This window comes from Drosophila persimilis, unplaced genomic scaffold (genome assembly GCF_003286085.1).
Source record: "Drosophila persimilis strain 14011-0111.01,24,50 unplaced genomic scaffold, DperRS2 tig00000191-arrow-pilon, whole genome shotgun sequence".
Lineage (NCBI taxonomy): Eukaryota > Metazoa > Arthropoda > Insecta > Diptera > Drosophilidae > Drosophila > Drosophila persimilis.
This window is the reverse complement of record NW_020825298.1, coordinates 10,718,725-10,743,951: the sequence shown is the minus strand read 5'-3', so window position 1 is coordinate 10,743,951 and position 25,227 is coordinate 10,718,725. Positions and strand designations below refer to the sequence as shown.

The following is a 25,227-nucleotide window of genomic DNA, read 5'->3' as shown; positions in this document are numbered from 1 at the left end:
AACATTAATTTGTAAACCGTGTTTTAGTCAAAATTCAATACACAAAAGTAATTAAAAGTAGTGATCTTGTAGAAAATTGATGCATCAATCGTATAAAATTATGATGGAATGGCTAAATGTTCTATATAGCTAGTAATATTCGACGGAAGATCAAAAACGAGGAATATGTGCAATAGATCTTGAATTCGTCAGTATATTTGCGGTATATTTTGAAAATGAGGCGGTATGTTTCGGTATATTTCTGAGGGTCGGACGGTATATCTTATCGATAAATCCGCGGTCACACTGATCGGTAGTTTTGTGCGATAGAAATTCGCGGGAAATGTTAAAATCGAGTGTTTACAGAAAAATTTGATTCGCGCGAAGACTGTGCTGTTGATGGCTATTCGAAACACATTAGCACAAGGTTTGTGCTGCATATTAACAATTACCATATTGTTTCATTCATGTTTTTTCGCATTTCTTTTAGAAAAGATGGACAAAACTCGTGACGGTCGGCAAAGTGTGCGATTGAGAATTCCCAAAATACGAAGATTGGGTGCCAGAGTGACGGTTTTACAGTGCAGCAATTCGTTAAACAATGGCCCTGCACTGGCCCTCAGACATTCTGCCGATTGGGTTGGGCACCTGGAACCACCGGGCCAGGAGGAACGACAGCCTGAACATGTCTGAACAAGTCTGAACATGAGAGTTCTCCTCTCTTCGGTTGGCGGAAACCCAAGAGGAACGGAAACAGGTAACCAAGAAACCTGAAAATGAAAACTTAACAATACAAATAATTGTAACAAAGCCCAATAAGAGCTGGCATAGATAATAAATGATTTGCCGTTGCCGTGCGTGCTGTAAACAATGTGCTGTTGTACCCACACCATGTTCAGAGTGCCGTTACTTAACAGAGCGGCCAATTTGAAATCAAAACACTTTGAAATTTTTCAATTATTTTGTTGTTTTTGTTTTATTTTCGTTTGTAATTTCATTTAAACATTTTCTATAGTTACTAAAATTACTTATGCACTGATTTTATTATTAATATTAGTTAAATATTATTGAAAATACATTAGTTGTTTGACGAAACAATTTATAAACATCCTTGGTACATTTCTCCCTCTGTCCCTCATTCCTGACATCTCCTTGTTTGCTTTCTTTTGTGTGACTTCTTCGTTCGAATGCATTTCGGAAATATTTAAAAACTAACAAATAAGTCTAGATTTAGTTACAGTTTCTCTTTCTCACTTATTCACGGATCCCCCATTGATTCTCGTTTTTTAATCATTTATTTATAATAATTTTGTGTTGTTTCTGTTGCCATACAATTTACGAACTTAAACGTAGACCTCTTTTGTTGTTAATTCGATTTACAGTTTTGCCAAGTGCGTGGTTTTTATACTATATCTCTAATCCCCAGTTTATATATCCTCTATAATACACACGAGCGTTTTTCCTTTTCTTTTTTTTTTTATAGTCAATTTCTCGTTTTACCTCGTTTTTTGTTTTTGTTTCGTTTTCTGATTGAATGTCTATGAATCGTTTTGCATTTTGAATGAAAATATATTTATATTTATATATATATATTTATAAAAGTTATGTACAAATTGTTTCGTTTAATGAAATTCCCTACTTGATGCGCAGTAACTTGTTTTTCGTTTATCAATAATATTTTTTGTGTGTGGTTTTTTCGAGTTTCTTTTTCGTTTTGTTAATGCAAAAATTATTGTTAAAACTTTTCAAGTGTGTGAGCATTTTTGTTTTAATTGAATTTTGACACGGAACTCAACAACAAAACTGTATATTACATAACAAAAAAAAAAGGGTCAAAACTGAGCCAAAGCCAAAGCCAAAGCCAAAGCCAGAACCAGATATGATAATCCTCCCTTTAGCCAGCGAAATGCCAACGGCCTACAGACTATTTTTTGGCACCGAATCAAACAGAATAAAATAAAGTTACAAAATACAAATCATAGTTTACAAAAATTGAACAGGGGAAAACGGGAAACGGAGGAGGGGGAAAAGCCCCAAACCGAGCCGCGGAAATTGCACAAAACCCAAAAAAGCCCGTGAGCTCTTCTCTGCTTCCTCCACTATCTTTCTCTCTCTCTCTTTCTCTCTCTGTCTGTTGCATCAGCAGGAGCCTGCGTCATGGATGTCTGCGGCACGCCCCTTGCCCCTTGCCAGAGCTCAAAGCACCGCATGGGATGCCGGGGCACCGCCGGAGCCAGTCACTTTTTGGAGCATTTGCATAAGCTGCTCGGTGGCCGACTGATTGGCGGCACCACCAACACCGACCCCGCCCATGCCCATGCCCATGCCCATGCCCACGCCCATGCCGACTCCTACGCCAACAACACCCACAACTCCACTGCCACCGCCACCGATGCCGACGCCGACGCCGCCGACGCCGCCAGTGGCCGCCGACGTGGACGATGGCGGCGAGGAGATCGATGTGGCAGCCGATGCCGATGACGAGGATGACGGTGTCAGCGCCAGTTTGGATTCTGGGAGCAACAAAAGAAGCTGATATTAGATTCGGTTCGAATTGGTCTACGGACTGCCTTGCATACTGTCATCGCTCTCCAGGTAGGTGACATACGAGTCCGTGCTATCCGGATGGTGGTGCGAGGTGATGCCCGAGTCCATGCTGCTGCCGCCGGGCGGCCCGTTCATTTGCTGGCCCGGCGGCGGTGGGTGTGGTCCCTGTGGCGGATGTGGCGGCAGCACTGGCATTCCATTCAGATCGTACCCATGCATCTATAGAATAGTTTATAATTGTGGAATTTAGTAACTAAATAAGTTATCCGGATAGCTATGGGGTGTGGATATCTTACCTGATTGACCAGCTGCTGAAATGCAGGTGTGTGCGTATTGATTGCTCCATTGCTGTCGAGATCGGCGTGCAGGGCAAAATCGCTTAAGGCTTTCCACGGCGGTTGATATGTCTGCACGTCCAGACCCTGCAGATTGAGCGGCGAGTCGTGGCGCACCGGCGAGCTGGCGATCATCGGGATGCCCTGCATGGCGCCGTAGCCGAGTTTGCGACCCTCCTGGAATCGATAAACCATCTTATTGATCGTTTATAGAGCTAGGCTATACGGCTGGGTGTGGACATACCTTCTCCTGTTGCATTTGCAGCTTCATTTGGATGGTCTTCTTCTTGTCCTTGCAGCGCTTGTTCTGGAACCAGACCCGTATGACTCTCGGCGAGAGGCTTGTCATCTCAACCAGTTGCTCCTTCATGAGCGCATCAGGTCGCGGATTAGCATTGTAGCAGGTTCTACAGAAGTTCATTGAGTTATTGAATGATGACTTAAAAACAGAAAATATCTAATCAGATCCTTACCTCAGTGTATGCAGTTGTTTTTCATTGAGCACGGTCCGAACTCGCGTTGGCTTGCCATCCGATGGACCCGAGGGTCGTTTTTCCCTAATACTTTTATGTGAGCCCGATTCGCTGCCAGAATCTGTAGAGAGAGAGAAAGATATGATCAATTTATTTGCTATTTTTGGCAAAAGGAAAAACACTTTGAAGTGCCGTTTGATAAATTGTTGCGACCTGCTCTTGCTCTTGCTCTTGCCCTCCAAAATATCTTTCTTTCTTTCCGTTCTATTTGTTTTCTGTTAGGTTGTATTGTTGTGGCTGGGTCTTCGAGTACCAATTGCACCCAAAAATATCGCCAAATGTGGCGAATGGAGATCAAAGAGCTCTCTCTGCACACGCGTTGCCTTGTGCCCGATCGTACAGCCGATAGGATGATAATTAAGTCGTGTTTCACAACCCCCGAACAAGTTGTTATCTAATTTCGATCAATGAAGATCGCAACGGAACGGAACCAAACCGAAACAGAAATCGAAACCGAAACCGAAGAATAGATCGATCGATGGATGGATGTCTATCGGGGCCGGTGTTGCTCCATCTCCTTATCAGCCTGTGGGGTGGCCTGTTGGCTGCCAAATTGGCAAAAACTTTTATACAAATTGAAGCGCGATCCTCCATGGCTCTCGGGGACTTCAAAGCGTTGTCACCGCACCGTGGATGGGGGCCGTCGTGGTTTGGCAAACACTCGACTAGACTGCATGCCGTTTTCGAGTTGAACACAAACACAAAATAAACCAACAAGTGGAACTATGAATGGTGTATGGCACCCTAGGATGGGAGTACCGCAGGCGAAGGCTGATTGATCATACGATCGACGATCGAAGTCAGTCAAACAGAAATCCAATTCCCAAGAAGTTGCTTGTCAATGTTTGCCCGCTTGAACGCTTCAATGCAGCTCCGAGTCTCTCAGGCTTGTGTTTGCCCCAACTGGCAGCTGGCTGGAACCACTCTCCCCCGTCCCCATCCCCCTGTACCTTTTGCAAATTGGGGGACGGCTTGGGGGGCATGGGTGCCTGCATCTATCTCTTTCTACGCCACACACGTTTTGGCATCGTTTGACAACGCCGCCCCATGTTGATAAGGTTCTGCCTCTCTCTCCGTTTCTGTCTCCCTCTCTGTCTGCGTCTCCGTCTCTGTCTCCTTCGTTCAGGTTAAACAATGAGATTATGTTGACGATATGGTTTGACAATTGTCGTACATTGTTTGACGTTTGCCGATGTCTATTGACACTTTATCACTTACAAGGATGTAACGCTGTTTTTCTAAGAATAAAACACGAACGGCAACGCTTTTGTGCGATGCCGAACTATGTGGCAGCCACAGAGTCCCAGTCATAGTGCCACTATGCCATTCGCCCGACCAATTTGGGCTAATTAGGATTGGCAATCTTTTCGGGGGACTCGGAGTCGGAGCTACTTAGATGGGAGTGCTCTTTGCCATTGCAATTAGAGAGTGGAAGTTGCAGGAGGAGTTGTAGGAGTCGACTATCTAAGACCCATAAAATATAGGCTAAGTAGAGGCACTTGGGCTGTGTTCTGGGACGCGAAGAAGTAATAAGATAAGTCTTTCTACCTTCTGCAAGGTACTGTGTGATTCTTCCTTACAATAATCGGGGTTAATGGAAACTCTAAAAACTAATAACTTCGAGACCAATTAACCTGATGAATGACTCTTAATATGGGCTCCAAAAACAACAATGGTTGTATCATAATATTTGGGCAACTAATGAACGAATATCTAGTTACTGAAAGCCAAAACAAAGAGAGAGGGAGAGACTTTCACACAATAGAAGCATCCCCCATGGCCGATAAGAAGGGATGAAGGAAGTACAGCAGTCCTACCCTTCTTAAAGTATTTCTGAATCTTTCCCTGGTCTAAGAGTTTTCCTTGAATCTGTGCCCAACCCTTTTGAGTAAACACCAACTAAGACAGTACTTCTTCTATAACTATTACTGAGTCTTAAACCCACTCGAGTCGAGTATTTGGGAATCTTTTTTGCTTCATTAAGAGCACACTTCTTCAAGAACAAAATCAAGTTCGAAACTGAAACCGAAACTGGCACTCACCTGACATTGAACCCAATTCGCTGGAATGGTTGTTATTGCTAAGGTTGGTGTTGTTATTGTTACTACTGCTAATATTGTTGTTGCTCTCCACCGAGGAGGAGGTGAGACTGCTCTGCGATGATTTCTCCAGCACGTCGTGATCCTCCTTGCAATACAGGGCCCCAGCATCACGTAACGCAAATTCATCGCCTGAAAAATTCGGTTTTCAAATAAACAATGAGTAAGGTACATATTTGAGGTGTAGATTCTCGATTCCTACCTGGCAGTAATTGTCGCGCACACGCCGAACAGCGAAAACACTCAATGTGAAAGATTTTCGTTTTGGCCCGCATCACAAAATCATTTTTGCTGAAGGAGTTACCGCATTTATCACATTTTGTACCAAATAACCTGAAACGACAAAAAATGAGAACAGAGAAGATCCCATGATTAGACGATGATTGTAAACAGCCTTGAATTTGGTCAAAGTCGGTATCGGGAGAGATGGGTAGGAGATGAGCATGGGTATAGCTCTACCTTGTTTATGGCTATAAAATGAAATTCTTTTGTGACCGCCGCCACCGCCGCCGCCCCGACAACAGCCACGATGACTGTGTGCTGTGTGCCCTGTGTTCATCAATCATTTGTTCGTATTCAATTCGGTTATACGTATACGATAGATATATGTGTGTGTGGAAAAGTGTTAATTTATAGCTTTGCACGTGTTAATCAATTATTCAAAGATTTGCATGGCAAATAGTTGCGACGTTGCCGGTCGGTCGGTCCTCCTTTATTGGGGGGGAAAAAAAAACCGCCGCAAACAACTTTTTATTGCACGTCATACATTTAGCGATGATGAAACCCCCGCCAAGTGCCTGCTGCCGATGCTACTGGACCACCATCTGTTGATTAGAACAGAAATGTGGCTGCCTCGGCGTGTTGGCATCATCACTCTAATTGCCTGGGCTAACAAGGCTGGCTAACAAAAAAAGCGGACAAACGGTGGCCGGACTGATGCTACAATTGGAAACGAAAAGGCCCAGCGCATGACATGAGGCGTGTGCGGGTGGGTGGGGGCTGAATGGGGCTCTTGGGGAAGAGGAGTCATGGGGTTGGGCGTCCTTTACATACCTAACATAATCACGCTTGCAATAGGTTTTGCCGTCACGCACAAAGCACGTACAGCTTTCGTCCAGAAACTGCCTGCATTCCTGGCACTTCAAGCACGCCGCATGCCACTCCAGATCGGGTGCCACGCGCAATATATACTGATCGTGGATCTGGCCGCCACAGCCAACGCAATGCGATAAACGTTGTTTTTCTGCAAAAAAGAGAGAATACAATTTAATATCATATCTATATTTGAAGGTGGGGTTTGGGGGGGGCGCACCACAGGCTTCTCCTTGCATCTATTATTCAATAGAAATCAATTTCAGAAGGAATACCTAATCAAAAACAAGCTAAAAATAGAAGTTTCCCAATTGCCGGCGGTAAAAGTAGTTGCCAGTAAGTCCCTCCCCCCGCCCCCTGTTCAATTTGCAATTTTCCTGGCTCTGCAGTTTTTTGTTGGGCCAAAACTTAAATTCATTTTGCCAATTATGCCTCGGAAACGCAAACAAATAGCCAGGGAGACAGCGACCGAGAGCCAAAGACAGCGCTAATTAACAAACTGTTATCAAATAATCTGAGTTTTCCCTGTTTACCCAAGTGCTGGGGTGCCTGGGACCTACCGAAAACCGAAAAACTTTTCCTGCCAAAAAACTTTTTCCTCCCTGCTTTCTTTTTTTGAAGAGAAAACATTTGAAAAATTCATAAATCCCGGACAAGCCAGGCAGCCATTTTCCAGTATTTAAGTTGAACACTTTTCCCTCTCTGTTGAGGCCCAGATACAGTATCTATTGTAGAAAGAGATACATTTTTTGATATACATTAAATTATGGAAATATCCACTTTTAATACATGTTTCTACTCCATATCGAGTCCCTATAGTTCTGCAAATATACCCCATATTTTTCTCGAGTGTATTTTTACAGCTACTTCATCTTGGTACTTTTTTTTTTGACCCCAAAACTTTTGCTGGCGCAAAAAAAAAGTAAGAAAGGAAAAAAAAAATCAATGCAATGATTGCCACATTATGTACAAGGCAGCAGAGCAGAGCAGAGCACACAGCATGCCACTCTATAAGATACTCTTAGTCGTACTCGTACCATATATTCTTTTTCCCCCTCGTACATTCCTACCCTCCCCTTCCCAGTAAATATGTGCTGCTGGCTGTAATCCTTGGCGGAGGAAAAAAAAGAAACTTTTTCCTGCTGTTGAAAAATTAAGAAAAACTTTGACGCGCGTTTAGCACGTTTTAAATGTTTCGTTGCCCCGCCAGCCCATCGCCACACACACACACACACCAGCATAAAATCTGTATCTGTTGCCTCTGCTGCTGCTGTACGAAAGTATCTTTAAACGTGGCTGCGTGTATCTGTGTGTGTGGGGAGTGGTTAGGGGCGCATGGGGCCGGAAGGAGGAGGAGGAGTACAGGGTGGGGTGTGGTGCGGTGCGGTGTGGTGTGGTGTCTATATGCACGGGTAGTATCTTGCGTATCTTTCGCACTCGCTGTAGCTACACATGAATTATTTATAAAGGCGGAGCAGACAAGTTGCTGGCTGCCGTTGTCCGATATCGTTGTTGTTGTTGTTGTTCATTCTCTCTCTGTATATTCTTTTCCTTATTTTTTCGCCGATTTTTTTGTAAATACCCTTATTGGTGGGGTATGGCCATTTTGGCAGGGTGTTAAGGGATTGGAAAGCTATTGGCATAGTATCAAAATACTGTTTAATCATTAGAAGTTGTAATTGGTTTAAAAAAGTATATTTCCTCTGGAATCATTGCATAAAAAGAAGAATTCATTTTATAGATTTATTATACATCAAAACCTTGGGTTTATTTTGAAGAAATATTGATTTAATAAATAAATTCTATGATTTTTGGGATTTCAAAAAATGGTAACCTTTTTCCACATAAATAATGTAAATATATGTATATATTTATTGCTCGTTAAACATCATGAAAATCAGCAATCAATATCCCAAACCAAAGACCTTTTTTTCCTACTTTTAGACCTACTCTTTGTGAACCAGTCATACCTTAAATATCCCCAAAACTTGTGGTTGAAACACATCTGCTCTCATCAACATTTAGTCATAAATTCGTTTAGCAATTTTTAGGGTATTTTTAAGCTGCTTCAAAGCCAAAAAGGAAAAGCCTTAGTACTTGGTATTTGTTGCTTTTCAAGCTCCAAGTGTTTCAGTTTCCGACTGACAGACAGACAGATGGGGAGACTGGAGGACGGACTGGAGGACAGACGGACGGACGGACAGACAGTCAGCATTTACTTCCATGTTCAGCCTCCAATTGCTTCGGCTTCAATCTCCCTCTCCGTCAGCCTTGGCTTGGGGGCATGTGCGCCTTTTTTTGTTGTTTTTGTTGTGCTTTCCTGCTATATAATGCTACCCTATATAGACATATAGACATGTGTGTGATTTGCCCGTAAGTGTGCGTGTGCTGGGGCCACCATTTTAGCCATTTTTTTTTGTTTTTTTTTTTGGCAGCTTCTTTTGTTGTGCGTTTCATTCGTTTTTCTGGTGTGCGTTTCGTTTCGTTTCGTTTCTGTTTGTATAAATTTCAGTTGGCCCTCCCGTACGTGTATCTTTTGTGTTCCTTCATCTGACATTTCGCATTGTTTGCCTCCTGTATGTGTGTGTGTGTATCCGTGTGTGTTTTTTGGGGATCTATGTATTGCTTACTCCTTGGGTTTGAGGTTGAGTTTGGGGCTGGCGCTGGAGCTGCCTTAATGATCCTGCGCAGTTCGTTTTCATTTTTCTTTTGCCACCCACTCATCCACACGCACACTTACGCATACACACACACACAGAGAGATACTCTCCTGCACACACACACACACAGCCGCAGCCATTATGGCTGTAATGGGAATTTAAGCGCAACTCCTGCGCCTGTGTGTATCTTTTCCTCCGTTTCATGGGGGGGTTTTTCCGCTTTTGTGGCGTATCTTTTGCATGTTATGTTGCCATTTTGTTGGTTCCCCCCCAAAAAAAACCCCTCCCCACCACCTCCCTGCCTGCCTGCCAATCCTCCTCCTCCTCCTCCTCCCTCTCTTTCCTTCTCGTTTTTTTCTTTTTTTGGACTGGGGGTTGACGCGTCGCGGTTCCATCTGGTGTGTGTGTTTTTTACTGCCATGCGGCACACATTGGACCAAAATGCAATTTTGTCTCTCGTGTTGTCGTCTATGAATTTTTGCGACTGTGTCGGCGGTTTTTCTTTCGGTCGAGTGGAGGGGGTAGGGAGGCAGGGAGGGAGAGGGTTTTGCTGCTGCGTGGGGCACATGCGGCTACTGCGGCTTTTTCACTTTTAACGAGGAAAACGCTTCACAAGCTGCGTGTTTCCAATTTTTGCCTGTCACTCTTGCCTCGGTCTCGGTCTTTCGCCTCTTCTTTTGGGGATACATCCTCGTAGATACATTTGTATATACATATGTATGTATCTTTTTCATTTAAACAACTGGCTGCTGCTTTTCCAAGGCACTTGATCTTGGCCAACGAGCGAATTCAAGTTTTTATGGCGAAGGTGTTTAAATGTTTAATGGCCGCACCTTTTCTGCCTCACGAAGGGGTGTCTGTCGATTGCTCTTGACCTCCTCAACCTTTTTCTTTTTTTTCTTCTTTTTTTTGCTGCCATGTACTCGCATATGATGTAATTTTTTCTGTGATCAGGCAAAAACCTTGTCGGACATGGCTAAAAGAGAGTGCGAATAGAGACAGCTGTGGCCGAGCCCTGTTCTGCGGATATGACCCGTACTTAAAGTCGTTTGAATATCTAGTGCTTTTTGGGGCTGGCCACGTTCTTGGCTTTAAAGTGATTGAACATTTGCGGCATTCAGACACAGGATAACCCTAGGACCTATAGGGGTGTGTCCCTCAAGAATATTCCATGCCAGGAACCACCAAAGCTAGGAAGAACCTATTCTAGAACTTTTGGTGATCAAGTTGTGGGGCTGGATGAGTAGAGAACTTCCTCATCCTTGGATTTTGCCATAAATCCCCTTTATCTTTTTTACTCGGCATCTGAAAAGACGATAGCCATAAAAATGAATAGATTCAAAAGAGAATTGTACAACCTTTCACAGGAATTTTGATTTGTAACGATAGATTGGATAAACCTGAAGATATAGGGACCCAAAGTTGATGTTTTCGAATCAGTAATTTTGCGACTCTCATAGATGGAAGTGAACTTGGTCTCATTTCTGTTTGATTTACAACTAGAACTCTTATTCTTTGAGAATAATTTGTATAACAGGGAAATTTTGAGAAACTTGTAGCGAATTTCCAGGGAATGAGCACCTCCCCACCTTTCTGTATGCCTTTTCAATGCCTTTTATGTAAAAGTATCTTCCCCAATCTTTAGCCTTGGCTATTCCTCCACCAATTAAACTATCTTTAAGTCAGTTTTATCTAACAGACACGAGTTTCGTTGGGTGTTCGTGTCTTAATGATGGATTTGATACTCGTAGGAGGATGATGCTCTCGATGAACTATGATCTTTGGGTGGACATCCTCAATGGAAGGCTAAGCAATAAACATATCAAAGCTAGTACGTGGAATATACGTATAGGAAACGCCCACCATGTGTGTTGGTAACCCCAAAAACCCCCACCACACCCCTCTCTCGGTGCCGGCTCCTTATCAGTGGCGGCAATCTTTCAAAGACCAAAAGAGGGAACAAGATGAGAGAGAGAGACAGAGATAGAGAGAGAGAGAGAGAGGGAGAGGGAGAGAGGAATGAGGAGAACAAGTAAAATTGCAGTCAAATCAACCAGGTTCCACACACACACACACACACACACACGCACACAGATACAGATACTTGACACGCACTCACACATGGACAGCAGTGGGGCTCCAACTGGAAGGCAATGGCTGCCCAGCAGCATCTTCTGGTGCTGCCCCAACCCCATCTCCGCCAGCTTGTTGCTGTTGCTCGGACAAGAGGCAACATGCAAAATGCAAAGCATCGATAAGATACGTTTTGGCCAGGGCCAGGGCCAGGGTCTCTGGGTCTCTGTCTCCCTACTCTTGGGGCCGGCCTCAAAGACCACAAAAAAATTATGGAAGCTCCGCCGGATATGGGCGCGATTTCAAAAGCAACTACTGTTTGTGTCTTTGCCACATGGCGGGGCGGTAGGCGGTACGAGGTAGGAGGGAGGTAGGAGGCACTGTAGTCTGTGGCAAGGTAAAGGGCTCCATTCCGTTCCTCTTTGATTTATGGCATATTTGTTATAAGGCAAATACAAAGCGCAGTCACACAGCAATCGTTCGTTGGATGGTGTTTTTTTTCTCCTTTTTTTTTGGGGGGGGGGATTGGTAGATGGATAGCAAGTGCCGCTTTCTGTTGGATTTAACTAGGAATTTCACATGCTCATAAAAAAGTAGTAGTAGAGAGATTGGGAGGGGGGGAGAGACACAGCAGAGCGCGTGACTTCTTGGAAAATTTGTCATTTTTCCTGGAAGAAGTTTCTGTTGGTTTTGTGGGCTTCCTTTCATTCATTTCTCGCTGTTTTTCGGTTTACCTGTGACTCGGGGAACGATTTAAAAAATTAATGATGACAGGCGGCAGCGAGGACCACGACTACGACCACGACCACGACCCTTTGGAACACGTGCCCTGCCCTGCCCGGCCACCACACACACACACACACACTCGTACAGCCACTCACTCGGCCAGAGATTCACTCACACATTCACTCCGCTCTGGCCGGACAATTCGAATTCACATTTTGACAGACTCATCAATTTTGTAGATACCGAAAAAGGAGAGAACCAGAAAGGTAGGGGCCCCCGAAAGGATGGCGGGCATTGGATGGGGGAGTGTGGCCACTGATTAGGCCATGTTTTGTTTGTTTGGCTTGGCCCTGGCTATTGTCTCGCCAGCCAGCGTGGGCTGCTGCTCCTCCACTCACTCATTCAGTGACGGACAATCCTTGCTCTTGTCTTTCTGCTTCAAAGGAAGTTTTGCGGTTTTTGATTTGTTTGCCCATCGACTTTCGATACTCTCAATTATACATTTACTCGCATGCTGGCCTTAAGTTGGCTTAATTAAGTGCAGTTGCTTTGACAATGGACAACATTATCTTAATTTTGCTTCAGGGCCCAGCCAAAAACATCGAGTTTTCTCGATCGATATTCGGTCTCCCGTGCAGACCTGTTCGCTCCCTCCCTCTCTCCCTCTCGCTGGGCTGTCGCTCTGTGTCTGGGCTTCTGTCTGTATATGAATTTGCCTAATTAATTACACAAAACACAACCAAAAAGGGGTTAACAGAAGCCACCTGGCCGCCTCGGAGGGTGGGGCAGAGGTCAATTCGAGATGGGGAAAACCAGGCTGGAAAATGTTGATTGCAATCGATTGTTGAAACACTTCGTGTAGAAGTAATTGGAATAAAATTCGAACACATATTAGAGCAAGTGGAGAAATTAATCGTAGAAAAACCCGTACTGGCAATAAGATTTTAATTAGAAATTTAATTCCAATTCTATGGAATGGATTCGAGAGTATGGATCTCCCAGAAAACAGACCTGAGAGTCGATTAGATACAATTAGATTTAAATATTGATGACAATATATTTTCCCGAGAGTGGAAATATTTCAATGTAAGTATTTTCAATTAAATTGAGATTGCGATTTATAGGCAAATATTCGATCTAGATTAATTTAATATTTAATAGATATATATTTCATATTTAAATTGAATATTCTCCCATTTAAATTAAATATATTTCCCACAAATTTAATATATAATATTTAATTCGAAGTGATTTATATTTAAATGAAATGTGATACGTATTGAAAAGACTTTTTAATGGAGTAATTTTTAAATTTAAGTGAATTTTACTTATTTTGTATTCTAGTCCACATTCTCTGGTATTCTTCTCTGTGAAGGAATGGATTATTAGATACTTTTGAGCATCCCATAAGTCCTCGACTCTGACCCATCTTTCGCTTCATTCTTTGGGCATGTATCTGCAGATCTGCCATCTTCGAAAACCTTTGCTCGTGTCACGCCACCATCTCCCTTGTGTAAGCGCAGCCAATAACTGATCAATGCAAACTGACTCTTCTCCTCGACAACAAAAAATATAAAAAAAAATCTGTTAAAAAAAAATCAACAATAAACAGTGGCTGGGGCGGCAGGGGGTGGGGGGAGAGTGGAAAAAAAATCATACAACCAAAAGAAGCCGCCGCCAGGCAATCACTTTGAAGTGTTTGATTTTGGAATTGGCCGTCGCAGCTAACTGAATGTGGCCGTTGTTGTTGTTGTTGTTGTTGTTGGTTCACTGTGGTTGCTGCTTGGTGCTGGTGTGGTGTTGGCTGTCGTTTTATTGAAGCCAAATTTGAATACGAGACAAGACGAGAGACCGGTGGTAGAAGCCGCTGCTGCCGCTGCCACTGAGGCCACAAGATGCCATCGTTGGCTGCTGGCTGGTTGAAGTCGCGACATCAAAGAGTGCCTGGACTCAAAATGGACATGGGCCTGCAACAATTTATGCCACAACAGAGACAGAGACAGAGAGAGCAAGAGAGAGAGAGAGAGATGTTGCAAGCATAAGAACGGAAATGACCTTTTTTGTGTGTCGGTGGTGGCGGCGGCAGTGGCGGCTGCAGAGATGCAGCAGAAAACAAAATGCCGATGCAGACACTCGACTCGGACGCGAGACTCCGGACTCCGGCCTCCGGCCTCAGCCTCCGACTGGAGAGACTTGCCTCCTCTGCTGCGTGTCGCCGACAGATGACAAGAGGCGATAGTGTCTTTCCTGAGCCTTCTCCTCCTCCCAGACCCGACTTAGAACCCCGAACCCGAGCCCTAGTCCCGGGACTCTCTCGCCTCTTGAGCTTCTTGTTCCACCTTGGGCTGGCCGTTCGGCCGTTCGGCCGTTCGTCGTTGGGTTAAGTGATGATCATGATGGGTTATTAGGCAGGTTGCGTTGACAACGCATTTGTCTTTCAATGGAGTTGGAGTGGCAGTGGCAGGAGGGGCCGTCAGAGCCACAGCCACAGCCAGAACCAGAGCCAGACGCCGACGCAGGATTCTCTCTTGGCGATAAGCGGGCGACATTTATTTATGGTGTTTTAACACAAGGCGCCCCCTCTCATCGGTCTGTAGGTAGGGGTTCCTCCACTCCTCCTCCCCCCTCCTCCTCCTCCTCCTATCCAGGGGAGAAAGCCACGTTAAGAGTCAGGGCCGTCATTTCATTTCATTTCATTGTCTGCGCGCGAGCGAGCCCAGGGCTCACGGCTCACGGCTCACGGCTCAGACTCAGAAAAGTGTCAAATTAATGTCAGTAATGAACAACAAAAATCTCCTCAAAAATCTGACTTTGATTTGACTGCAATTAAAGAGAGGAACAACAACAACAGCAGCAACAAAATGGAAAAACTGAAAAGAAACGCACAAGAAAATTGAAATTGAAGTTGAAATTCAAAATGCAGTTTAACCTTTATATGGAATCGAAACGAGTTTGTCTGTCGGCGACGGCGGCGGCGGCACATAACAAATTTTTCAATTTATTTGCTGGCTTGTTGTTTTTCCTAGTTTTTACCATATTAATTTTTTCCCATTTTTGAGGTGGTTTTTCTGCAGGTTTTTTGGAATGCTCTCTTGGAGGGTATGATGGTTTTTATGGGGTGTTTGGCAGGCTTTCGGAATCCTTAGAGTTTACGTATTCTTTGAAGGGATTAATAGCCAAGTAGATATAGCCATGTTGGTGGGTTTTTGGAAGGTTCTAGGTTCTCGGTTTTACAGGTATACATCTATAGATTCTACTAAGAGTAATTTCCATAGAAGCAGTCATTCGAAAATGAAGTATTTTCCAAGATAATCCCTTTACTGGGGTTTGATATAAAGCCTCCTACGCATTCACTTCTTTCAAGCCACAAACCCCAGGCTCACTCGGTTTGCTCATTTACGCGCGCCGTTATGAGTGAAACATGGGACGTCTCCAACGACCCAGAACTTGTGTATATAATAGAAAGATATCCCGTATCTTGTTATACATGAATCTATGACTCTTCTAGAGTATCTCAGCCTTCGACTAGCCGTCTCTTCGATTGCCTTTCTTGTTATTTTTCTGTATTTTTGTCTTTCTACTAATTTTTATTGCATTTGGTTTATCACAAATTGCATTTGGCTTTTGGCTAATTAGAATGTGTGCGATTTGGCCACATTTTTGTATGCTGGGATATTGTTGGAGTCGCAGTCGCAGTTGATGTCGCAGTTGATGTCGCAGTTGTTGGAGTTGTTGGTGTTGTTGGTGTTGCCCTGTTGTTGTTCTGGGTTGTTTCTGTTGGTGTTTTAGTTGTTGTCTCTTGGCGGCGGTGCTCTTGTGTAAATATTTGACCTGATGCGTGTGAACTTTAACAGTTTTTATGCTTTATTTGTCGCAAATATTGCGCAAACATGACAACACAAAAGGTGCATCCCTGCTCCACTGCTCCACTGCTGACACCATCTCCGGGTCCTACTCCTCCTGGCCACGAATTCCCCGCCGTGTTTGTCTGTTGCCGCGCATGCGTGCCCCTTTTGCACTTGAACATTGTCGTTGTATGTCCGTCTCTCCGCCTGTCTGTGGCTGTTGTTGTTGTTGGTGGTGTTCTTGTAGTTGTACTCGTAGTGTCGGTATCTGCTGTTTTGGTGCGGTGCCTGTGCGGTGCTCTACCTATTTCTGCTGTGGCATGCTACATGCCCAAAGCCGCAGATTTATATTAATTTCGCTTGAGTTGCCCAAGGATTCGTGAACCATTTTGGGTATGTATTTTATGGGCTCGAAGAGGCTTAGCAGAGAGGGACCCAGGCAAACAGGCTAAGTATTTGAATATCTTTTGGTACTTTTGGTATTTTTGAAGATTTAATCAACGAAAGGTTTTAAAGCATCCTGGCATACTTTTAAAGATACTTTTGACTGATGCCCGTTGAAGTTTCTTTCAGTAAAAATTACTTTTATTGTAGATTAATTGAAATTCCTGTTCCTTATTGGAAATTCCTGCCCTCTCGCTCTCCAAGGTGTGTCCCCTAGACGATGCCCTCCCCCCCCTCCCATATACAGATGCATCGACACCGTTATAAAAACTTAAGACCTCATTAAAAGACGCCGCCTGCTTTATGGCACTCGAAGATCGAGTTGCCCATTTAACGCGTTGTATTGGCTCTGGCTCCAGCTCTGGTTCTCTCCCTTCCCCACCCAACAACAATCGTTGGGGTCCTGCTGCCTCCTCCCCCCCTGACCCTAGAGTATTTAAAGCCCCTACACCGACCCCCTCGGACCGATTACGCACACGCAACTCCAAAATAACAGAGCAAACCCGATGAGAAGACCGCCGCGCCGACCGCCAAAGGCTTTGGGCCTGTGTTCATGCAAATTTTTAACTTCATTTCGGCTTCGTTTTGTTAATTAATTTATATTATTTTATTTGGGTGTCGTATACCGCAGTCGCACTCACACACACACACACACACTGATCCAGAGATCAACAGATCCACACAGATCCACAGAGATCCACAGAGAGAGGAGTCCCGGGCTCATTGTGTTGACATGCCTTGTGGCTGGCTGCCTGCATCGGCGAGTCGAGTCGAGTCGATTCTGTGGCAGAGCCGAACGACAAATTTATATTTAATGAGCTTCATAAAATTTGAATTTCAAAGGAGCGTTGCACCGCAGCGGCATGTTTCCAATACCAATACCAATTCCACACAGACCCAAAGATCGACTCCGACTCCAGCTCCAATCGCGTTGATTGCAGGTCTCGAGGACTCCACTCGGACTCCTTGCATCTTGGTTTCGCTCCAATAAATTGTTTGGTTTTATGGCATTTTAAGTAGGCCTGCTTTATGGCTCTACTTCTCTGCATCTCCACAACTCTCTCTCTCTCTCTCTCTCTCTCTCTCTCTCTCTCTTTCTCTCCACTCTTTCTGTAGGAACTAGTTGCGAATGAGTATCGCGTTGTATAGTACTCCATTCCGCACTCAATACCCGTTTCGTATGATTCATTTCCCAGTGGGGATCTGTGTGGTCGGTGCTGTGGTCGGTGGTGTATCGGGAAGATGTATTACCTCGGCCGCTACCCACTTTTAGGCGGCGACAAAACGCTCGCCGCCAACTTCCTCATAAATAAAGTCAAGTCACGGGGGGAATCATTGAGAGATCTCTCGCCCAGTCTTTAACTTGTTTGGTCGGTTCTTCGGTCTGTCATGTATTTTCGTTTTTCGTTTCTGCACTCCTCCGATGGTAGGCAAACAATTCAATTTGACATAATGAGCCACATTTGTTAATAGAGTAGGGAAAAAACGCCTGAACCTGGGGGTTTGTAGGAGGAGGCATGGGTTTTGATGGGGCTTGCAGGTTTAAACTGATCGGAGGTGTAACTTTTCACAGGTGCTTTAGAGGTGCAAGGAATTCTTGGAGAAAAGTCTCCTTGAATAAGGAAATGGTCAGCGTTAGGATGGGGTTTCGGCCATTAATGCACTTTGTATTCAATTACCATAACTTTTTTGATGGCTTCTTTAAGCCCACATCCTCTTTTGATTGGAAAACTGGAGCACAATTACAACTTCCTCTGCATTGCAGTCGCGTCTGGTGTAAAATTTCATTGATTATGATTTGATCTACATAGAGGAATGGTCGTATAATTTCCATTTCCAACCACAAAGTATTTGGCCAACGGTGATTTGGCCGTAAATAAAAGGCCCAAAGAGGCCAACGTGTTTGGCCTGTTTTTCCCTGCCGCATCTCCATCTCCTTTACTCTCCTTCTCTGTCTGGCCGTGTGGCAACATTTCAATTTGACATAATGAGCCGCAGGCCAGACGACTGCAGGCACAGGTAGAGCCAGAGCCAGAGCCCGAGGCAGTGGCAGTGGCTGGGGGGTAGAAGTAGGTCTGGCTTAGTTATGCATAGAAAAACCATAACCATATAGCAGCCAGAGCCATATCCCATATCCTGGTTAGCGGAGATGAGTCAAAATATTGTCAGGCAGCGGTAATTGCCTCTCTCGGGCTACTGTCTGGCGACGGGTCGTTCGTCTAGTGCTGAATGGGTCGCCCCGTGGCGCGACATTCAAAATTGGTTTCGGCTCAAATCGGAGTCTGGGCCTGAGCCACTGCAGGCGGTCCAACCTGTTGATGGGTGAGACGAGTCGCGACGAGACGAGACACACTTGACATTGAAGTGTGGCCTGAGTGGCCAGAGCCAGGCGAGAGCCCACCCCCTCGAATGTAACAAGATATCAACGAAAACCACTCTCAGGCATTGATCTCAATTCTTTTTTGGCCGCAAAATGAACTCGTTAGATTGTGCAACACGGAGTGGGTTCTGTGGAGTGTACCCTCAAGTAGGGCCCGTACTCAAGTGGCGTCTGGCAGCTGACGCCAGCGGCAAGTATTTGAAGTCTCATCGGTAGGGGATTCCATGCCCTCTACCCTCTTCCCCCGTCCCTCCTTGGGTACTTTATAGATCGAAGACATAAAAGTTTGTTTTTTCTAGGCAGCATCCTCTTGTTGTTCTTTCTTTACTTTTGTAGGGTTTTTTTTTATTGTCTTTCATGCTTAATTAGTCATTAAAACAAGGGTTATAAAAATGACACTCATAAAGAGCAGCAGCAGCAGCAAAGGTGCCTCTGCCGAGGGGCGAGGCGAGGCGAGGCGGGGAGAGGCATGCCTCGCCAGAAAGCTTTAAAAACGACGCCATTAAAGTGGCCACCGCATTGCATGCAACACGCCAAAATGCCACACAAGGGACAGCTCGCAATTCTCTGTACTGCCCCTCTTCCGGCTCTCTTTCGCTACCCCTTAGGTGCCACCAATGCACCTGAGCACACACACACTAACTCCCACAGAAGGTAGGTAGGTGTCATATGGCGCAGCGGGTGTTCAACGGCCACCGAAAACTAAACTTCTGCCCCACCACCAAAATCCCAGCGGGAAATGCAAAGCGCGCCGCACTCTTAATGAGCGCTTGGAGAGCCTCGGAGCCACCAGAGCCACAGCGGGAGCGGGTGGGGGTGGTGGAGGGGGGAGGAGGATAACCCAGGGAGAGGCACGAGTCGCGGATACTCCCCAATCACCCATACGGGTTGCATCTCACGCGATAAACGGGCGTGGCATGTCGCTATACATAGATACTCTGAAAGAAGGTATTACGACTACCAGAAGAGTTCTGTAAATGAGAAGCGTAGGCACTGTTATAACCTATAAGCATCGAAGGAAGAATCAGCATCATATCTCTATTTCGGATAGAAGCGAGTGAGCCGGGGGTTGGCGCAGCACAGAACCGAGTAAGTAGAACGCTTACCCCTAAGGTTTTAGAACGAAAAACATGAATGGTCTTTAGGTCTCTAAGAAACTACTGATAGTTTCGAAGATTAAACACATTAAGAGTCCCTTCGTTCCCCTGGACGCAGGATATATGTAAATAACTCATAGCTTTTCTTCCTATTCCTATATCTCTATAAGAACCCTCATTCTTCCAGGGTATCTTAAGCTTCGGCCTTGAAAACTACTCTCTTCTTCCGGTTTTTGGTTGGTTTCAACTAATTTTTGGCCTGAACATTCATCAGTTCACAGTCTTTCTCTCTCTCTGTTTCGCTGTCCCTGTCTCGCCGTGTCGCCCCCCCCCCCCCCCCCCGCCCTTCGGGCTCTCTCTGACAATTTCCCCAGTTGAAATTTAATATTTTTTCCAGTTCGTTTCTGACTGAGCGCAAACAGTAGCCGCCGCCTGGCTCTCACCTTGACAAGCCGCTGACACCTTGAATGAACTTTAAAAAAAAAATAAAAAAAAAAAAAATTGAAAACAGAATTTCAAAAAAATTTTAATTGCACTTTAATAGGTTGTCGGCTGCTTTAATATGCCCAATTCCAGGGGTGGTCAGACGAAGGGGGGGGGGGGGGAAGGGAGAATATCTTGAAGTGCATTAATTAGGTTAGAGAGTATCTGCGGAGTCATTGAGCAGGGTCCGAGCTTTAAGATATTTCGGTTGAAAATGGAATACAAATTATATTGTATAATAGAGATGTTTTGGAAGGGGATATGTAATCTTTTTGGTTACTTTTACAGCTTTGTAATCCACTGTTTAAATGTAGTTTAAGGCGAAGGCTTTAGTTTAAATAATTCAGTGACACTTTAAACATTTCCTTAAAGCTGAATGAGGAAAAGAATCTTCTTCACAATTAAAGCCAAAAATTAACCAATTCTTATCCAATTTCATAGCCATTTTCCTTCTTTCATTGGGAAACCCTCAATCAACTAGTTTAGCAATTATTGGCACTCCACTTCATTATCGTTTTCCTCTATTTTTGCTTTGTTTTTTGCTAATCAGCAGACCCCCAAAATTACTGGCTCATCTGTGAACGGAAATTCCAGGCATAATTTTCTAATTTCGCCAGTCAACGAGCTGTTAATTAAAGCAGAGGCATCAAAAATAAACAAAAACAGAACCAAAATACAAAACTCTGGCCCGAAAATTTACCTGGGGACAGGGGACAGATTTTTGGGATTTTTTGGACTTGATGTTTTGATATCTGCCAACTGTCTTCTAGACCAAGTGTGTTTCTCTCGGGTCTCGGGTTCCCCGTCTGCTTCTGTCACACACACACACACAGATACTCGTGCAAATGCATTTCAAATGCCTGGGAGGCGACACACGGCGCAGGCGCACAGCTGTCTTGGGTCCCGTCCCAGGTACGGGGACAACTCTGTCCATAACATATTGATCTAGTGCCAGGCCCGGCCCGGTTCGGCCCGGGACCCGAAGTGCAAAATCAGATAAGCTTTTGGGATTTACGTTTGGGTCTCTGTTTTGGTACGGGAATTTATGGATTGCGCCTAAATAACTTTATCACACCCCTTAAGGCAGGAGCAGCACCAGAGGCAGCACCAGAGGCAGCACCAGAGGCAGCACCAGAGGCAGCAGCAGGGATTCTGACCGGAAACGGGAAGGCAAAAAACGACCAGGAATTTCGATAGGAACTCATAAAATATAGATAGTGTCGTGTCTGGCTTTGGCACACTAATGGGTGTGGCCCTTTTTGTGATGTCATCAATGCAGAATATTTCACAATTCAAAATGGAAAACAATTGAATATTGAATATTAAGAAAATCTTAGTTTGAACCAAAACCTTGACTAAGGGAAACCTTCGATATATCCCATAAAATGCTCCACGAAAAATCAATGCATAGCAAATTGTAATCAAATATCGATCGAGCCTCGTTTAGAATGGTCATATAATTAATTTTATGGCTCGTATTGTATGCCTTTCACTCACGTTTCGGCGTATCTATAAATAGACATGGATCCCCCCCGAGATCCACGATCCGTTGTTGATCTATGTCTTGGACTATCACTCTCGTCCGAGCACCGTACCATTCTCTTTGGACATTCGAACAACTTAACCTTATATGGGGCCCCCACAGCATTTCGGTGTCTGACAGTTGACAAATTGTTTCAAAAATTATATCAACTTTTGTTTTGGTGAATTGGCTAAGCATTTGCTCAATCAATTTTTCACAATTAACTTTCGAAAAAATTTTGACGTTACCCAAAACCAAAAAAAAAAAAATGTTAATTAGCATACGATTAATTTTAGTAGCTGGACGATTTAAATGAAATAACTATAAATGCGATTAGCGAAGAAGTATCTGTTGGATACTCTTTATATTTTTATTTAGATTTTCAGCTAATTGCTAAATCATAAAAATAAAAATCGTAGCGTTTTTATGGCCGCAAATAATTGTCAATCTTTTATGGTCTTCGGCATAAACTTATACTATTTTATGGCCCGAACGTGAAGAACTATTCCGTGAGTGAAACGCCCTGAAGTATGCATTGGTTTTTCCATATTTCATATTCCATATTCCATATTCGATATCTTGTGTAAGCAAAGTACGCTTCAGCCATTTTGTAAGGTTTTCTTTTTGTTTCTACTATATTTAATTAATTTAACGACTACTTGAGAAGTTAGCGGCGACATGTTGACTGTGGCCGGAGGGGAGGGGGGAGAGGGAGGTGGCTGCGACATGAAAAACTCATTAAAATGTTTACAGCGCTCAAAAAATCAAATAAACAAACAAAAACCTCCAGCTCGGACTGCGACTGAACCAACAAAAACAAAAAAGAGAGTGGAACGGCCCAGAGGATGGGCTAAAAAAAAATAACAAAAAACAAAAATTGTTTTCACTAAAAACTAAAACTTAAAGTTTTGTCAGACAGCGACAGAGAGAGAGAGAGAGAGAGGGAGAGGGAGGGAAAAACTTTTGCGAAAAGTTTTCAAATTAAAATGTCCGTTCATCAAATATTTAGCAGCGAAACTAATTCGAATTTAAATTACAATTACAAAAATTTCAATGCAATTTAAATGCTCCACAGTTAGATGGCCAGCATGTATCTATGTATCTTTAGTGTGTGTGTGTGTCCAGATTCATTCATAATTAAATAGCCGTCTCTCTCTCTGTCTCTCTGTCTCTCTCCCCCTCACTCTTTGTTGCATTTGTGCTTATGATTATGATTTTTCATGTTTTATGATATTTTTTGTTGTTAACTTTTGTTGTTTTTTTGTTGCGGTCTTTTGTTCGGTTTGGTTAGACAACTGTCAGGCGTAACATTTGTCACAATTTAGCACACACGAAATAAAATTTAAATAAAACATATTCCTCTGGCACGCTCACGCAGTACATTTTTTAATGACACTTTTGGTTTATGAATTTATAAAATGCATTTTCGGGTTAACAACAACTTTTGTCTAGTTTAAAAATTGCCCGACACTAAATCGCATGGGATACATTTTTGATAATTTCGCCGTTCGGGCTGTTGTTGTTGTTGCCGTTGGCTTGACCGCTTTTAATTGCTCAACATTAAAATGTCATTCAACTGTTAATTGGCTTCTATATTATATATGTAAATTGTGCTTAAAATAAAATACAGCTATAATTTAAAAGTTATTGCCATCGGCGGCGGCGGCGGCGTCCGAGTCGCGTTAAGTCCTAAGCCCATTACAAAGGCAAAGCCCATTGCAAAGATAAGTCTGATCTGTCATCGGTTCATGACCGTAATTCGCACAGATAGAACTCGCACAATAAGGTCAAAGAGAGAATTAAAATTTCTTTTTACGAGGCAAACTTTGGCACACCGCGTGAGGAACTTGAGTTGAATTATTTTATAGCTACGAATCTTCCATTAAATTTTCTTGATCTTGTAATACCTATATAAAACATTCAGTAAAGATCGTTTATGTCAAGCCCTGAGGTCTTCTCCTTGACCATAAGAAAGAGTTCAGCACAAGCTTCACCTTTTTCAATGTCTTCCCATAAACTTGCTCTCAGTTCCAACAGCCCTTAAACCTTACAGCATTTTATCGAAACTTTGAATTTTGAACCCAAAACAGCACCAAAACCCTGATCTTTAGGCCAGATCTGTACGTACATAATTGGCAAACCAAATGTTGTACCAAAACCATCTGTGATTACACCTTTTTATGGGCTTTTAATGTCTAAAACTGTTTTCATTGTACGTTCGAGTATCTCTGAACATATGGATTGAGAAAGTTACAGTTCAGTGACTACGCCGCGATTAGGCTTCGCTCACTTTTTAATGACAGTTTAATTTGCCAATTTTTATTCGGGGTACTGCGACAAGGGCTATAAATAAGTCATTAACTCGTTTGAATAGCTTTATTAGCGGTAAACGATATGGCACAGAAAAACACTTGGCTCTGATTCTAGGCAATGAGGTGTAGTTGGTTTGTATTTTGATAGTCCAATTATTGGATAGTCCATGGTTAATATTATGGGGGGGAAACTTTATAGGAAAGTGGCGAGAAAGAGGATGAAAACGTATCGAATAGGGGCCTATCTAAAGGTATCTAAAGTACTTAGAAATATATGAGAAATCGCATCTACTTTTGTGGATGTTTCTTAACAGATTTGTCCCTCAAAAGATGCCCCCAGAAACTGCCTGGGAATACGAATTGGGTTCTTTTGATTGGTTTTGATTACTTACTTATCACATCATGCCCATGACAATCCAAGTCCAGGTGATGGTTCATCACCAGCGACGGCTGTAATCCAGTTTGATTGTGGTTGTGATTGTGCAATGGTAGCTGGTGAGCCAAATGGCCACCAATCTCTGCCATTACCATATATTTGGCTTACAAAACCCCGGCAAACACACACTCGAGACGGGGTGGGTGGGTGTGTGGGTGGGGGGTGTGGAAGGAAAAACTCAAAAATATTGAAATTTACGTTGCCTTTGCCTTGTCTCGGGCATTGAGCAAAGAGTATTTTGGATTGTATTCTCGGGTTGAGATCTCTGAATGAATCTGAATTTCTAGAAACTCGTTTAAGGCACTGGTACTGCTTGTATTCAGTTTCAGTTTAGTTAGAGATTGGCACACACACTGCTTCTACGTTCTACGCGATGATTCTTCCTTTTTTGGGTGATTATTCCGATGGATCGGCACACGCGAACAGGTAACACGGAGCCGGAGCCGGAGCCAGGTAAAAAGAGTTTCGGTTTCGTATCCAAAAAGGCGACGGCAACCCGACTTGCCCGACGTTTGTGATTTTTTTGTGGCCCGGGGCGAATGAGATGTGGTTGCGCCTGTGTTCCGGACACCGACGACGAGTGGTGCGAGCGACGATGATGACGACGAGAGAACGACGACAACGACAACGACGACGACGACGACGATCAACAAACGTGCGACAG

At 43.8% G+C, this 25,227-nt stretch overlaps 1 protein-coding gene across 1 annotated transcript; it reads right to left on the bottom strand.

Moving 5' to 3' along the window:
• Nucleotides 1-1,623: 1,623 nt before the first annotated feature.
• On the bottom strand, nt 1,624-25,178 carry LOC6588798 (insulin gene enhancer protein isl-1). The gene is made up of 9 exons (XM_002014639.2): nt 24,520-25,178; nt 6,547-6,736; nt 5,696-5,826; nt 5,437-5,625; nt 3,335-3,455; nt 3,106-3,268; nt 2,823-3,038; nt 2,559-2,745; nt 1,624-2,492 (listed from the first exon to the last, which is right to left on the bottom strand). Exons 1-9 carry the CDS (start codon nt 24,656-24,658, stop codon nt 2,176-2,178), a joined length of 1,653 nt encoding a protein of 550 aa, XP_002014675.1. The 5' UTR covers nt 24,659-25,178; the 3' UTR covers nt 1,624-2,175.
• Between the last annotated feature and the right edge of the window lie 49 nt (nt 25,179-25,227).

What these genes read in the sequence shown, in the direction of transcription:
- LOC6588798 (XM_002014639.2), bottom strand. Translation starts at nt 24,658, where the DNA reads ATGGTAATGGCAGAGATTGGTGGCCATTTGGCTCACCAGCTACCATTG. An exon ending in TCATGGGCATGATGTGATAA is followed by an intron (nt 6,737 to 24,519) that starts GTAAGTAATCAA and finishes TCTTTTTTGCAG; the next exon opens with AAAAACAACGTTTATCGCAT. An exon ending in CGAATTGGGTTCAATGTCAG is followed by an intron (nt 3,456 to 5,436) that starts GTGAGTGCCAGT and finishes CTCTCTCTACAG; the next exon opens with ATTCTGGCAGCGAATCGGGC.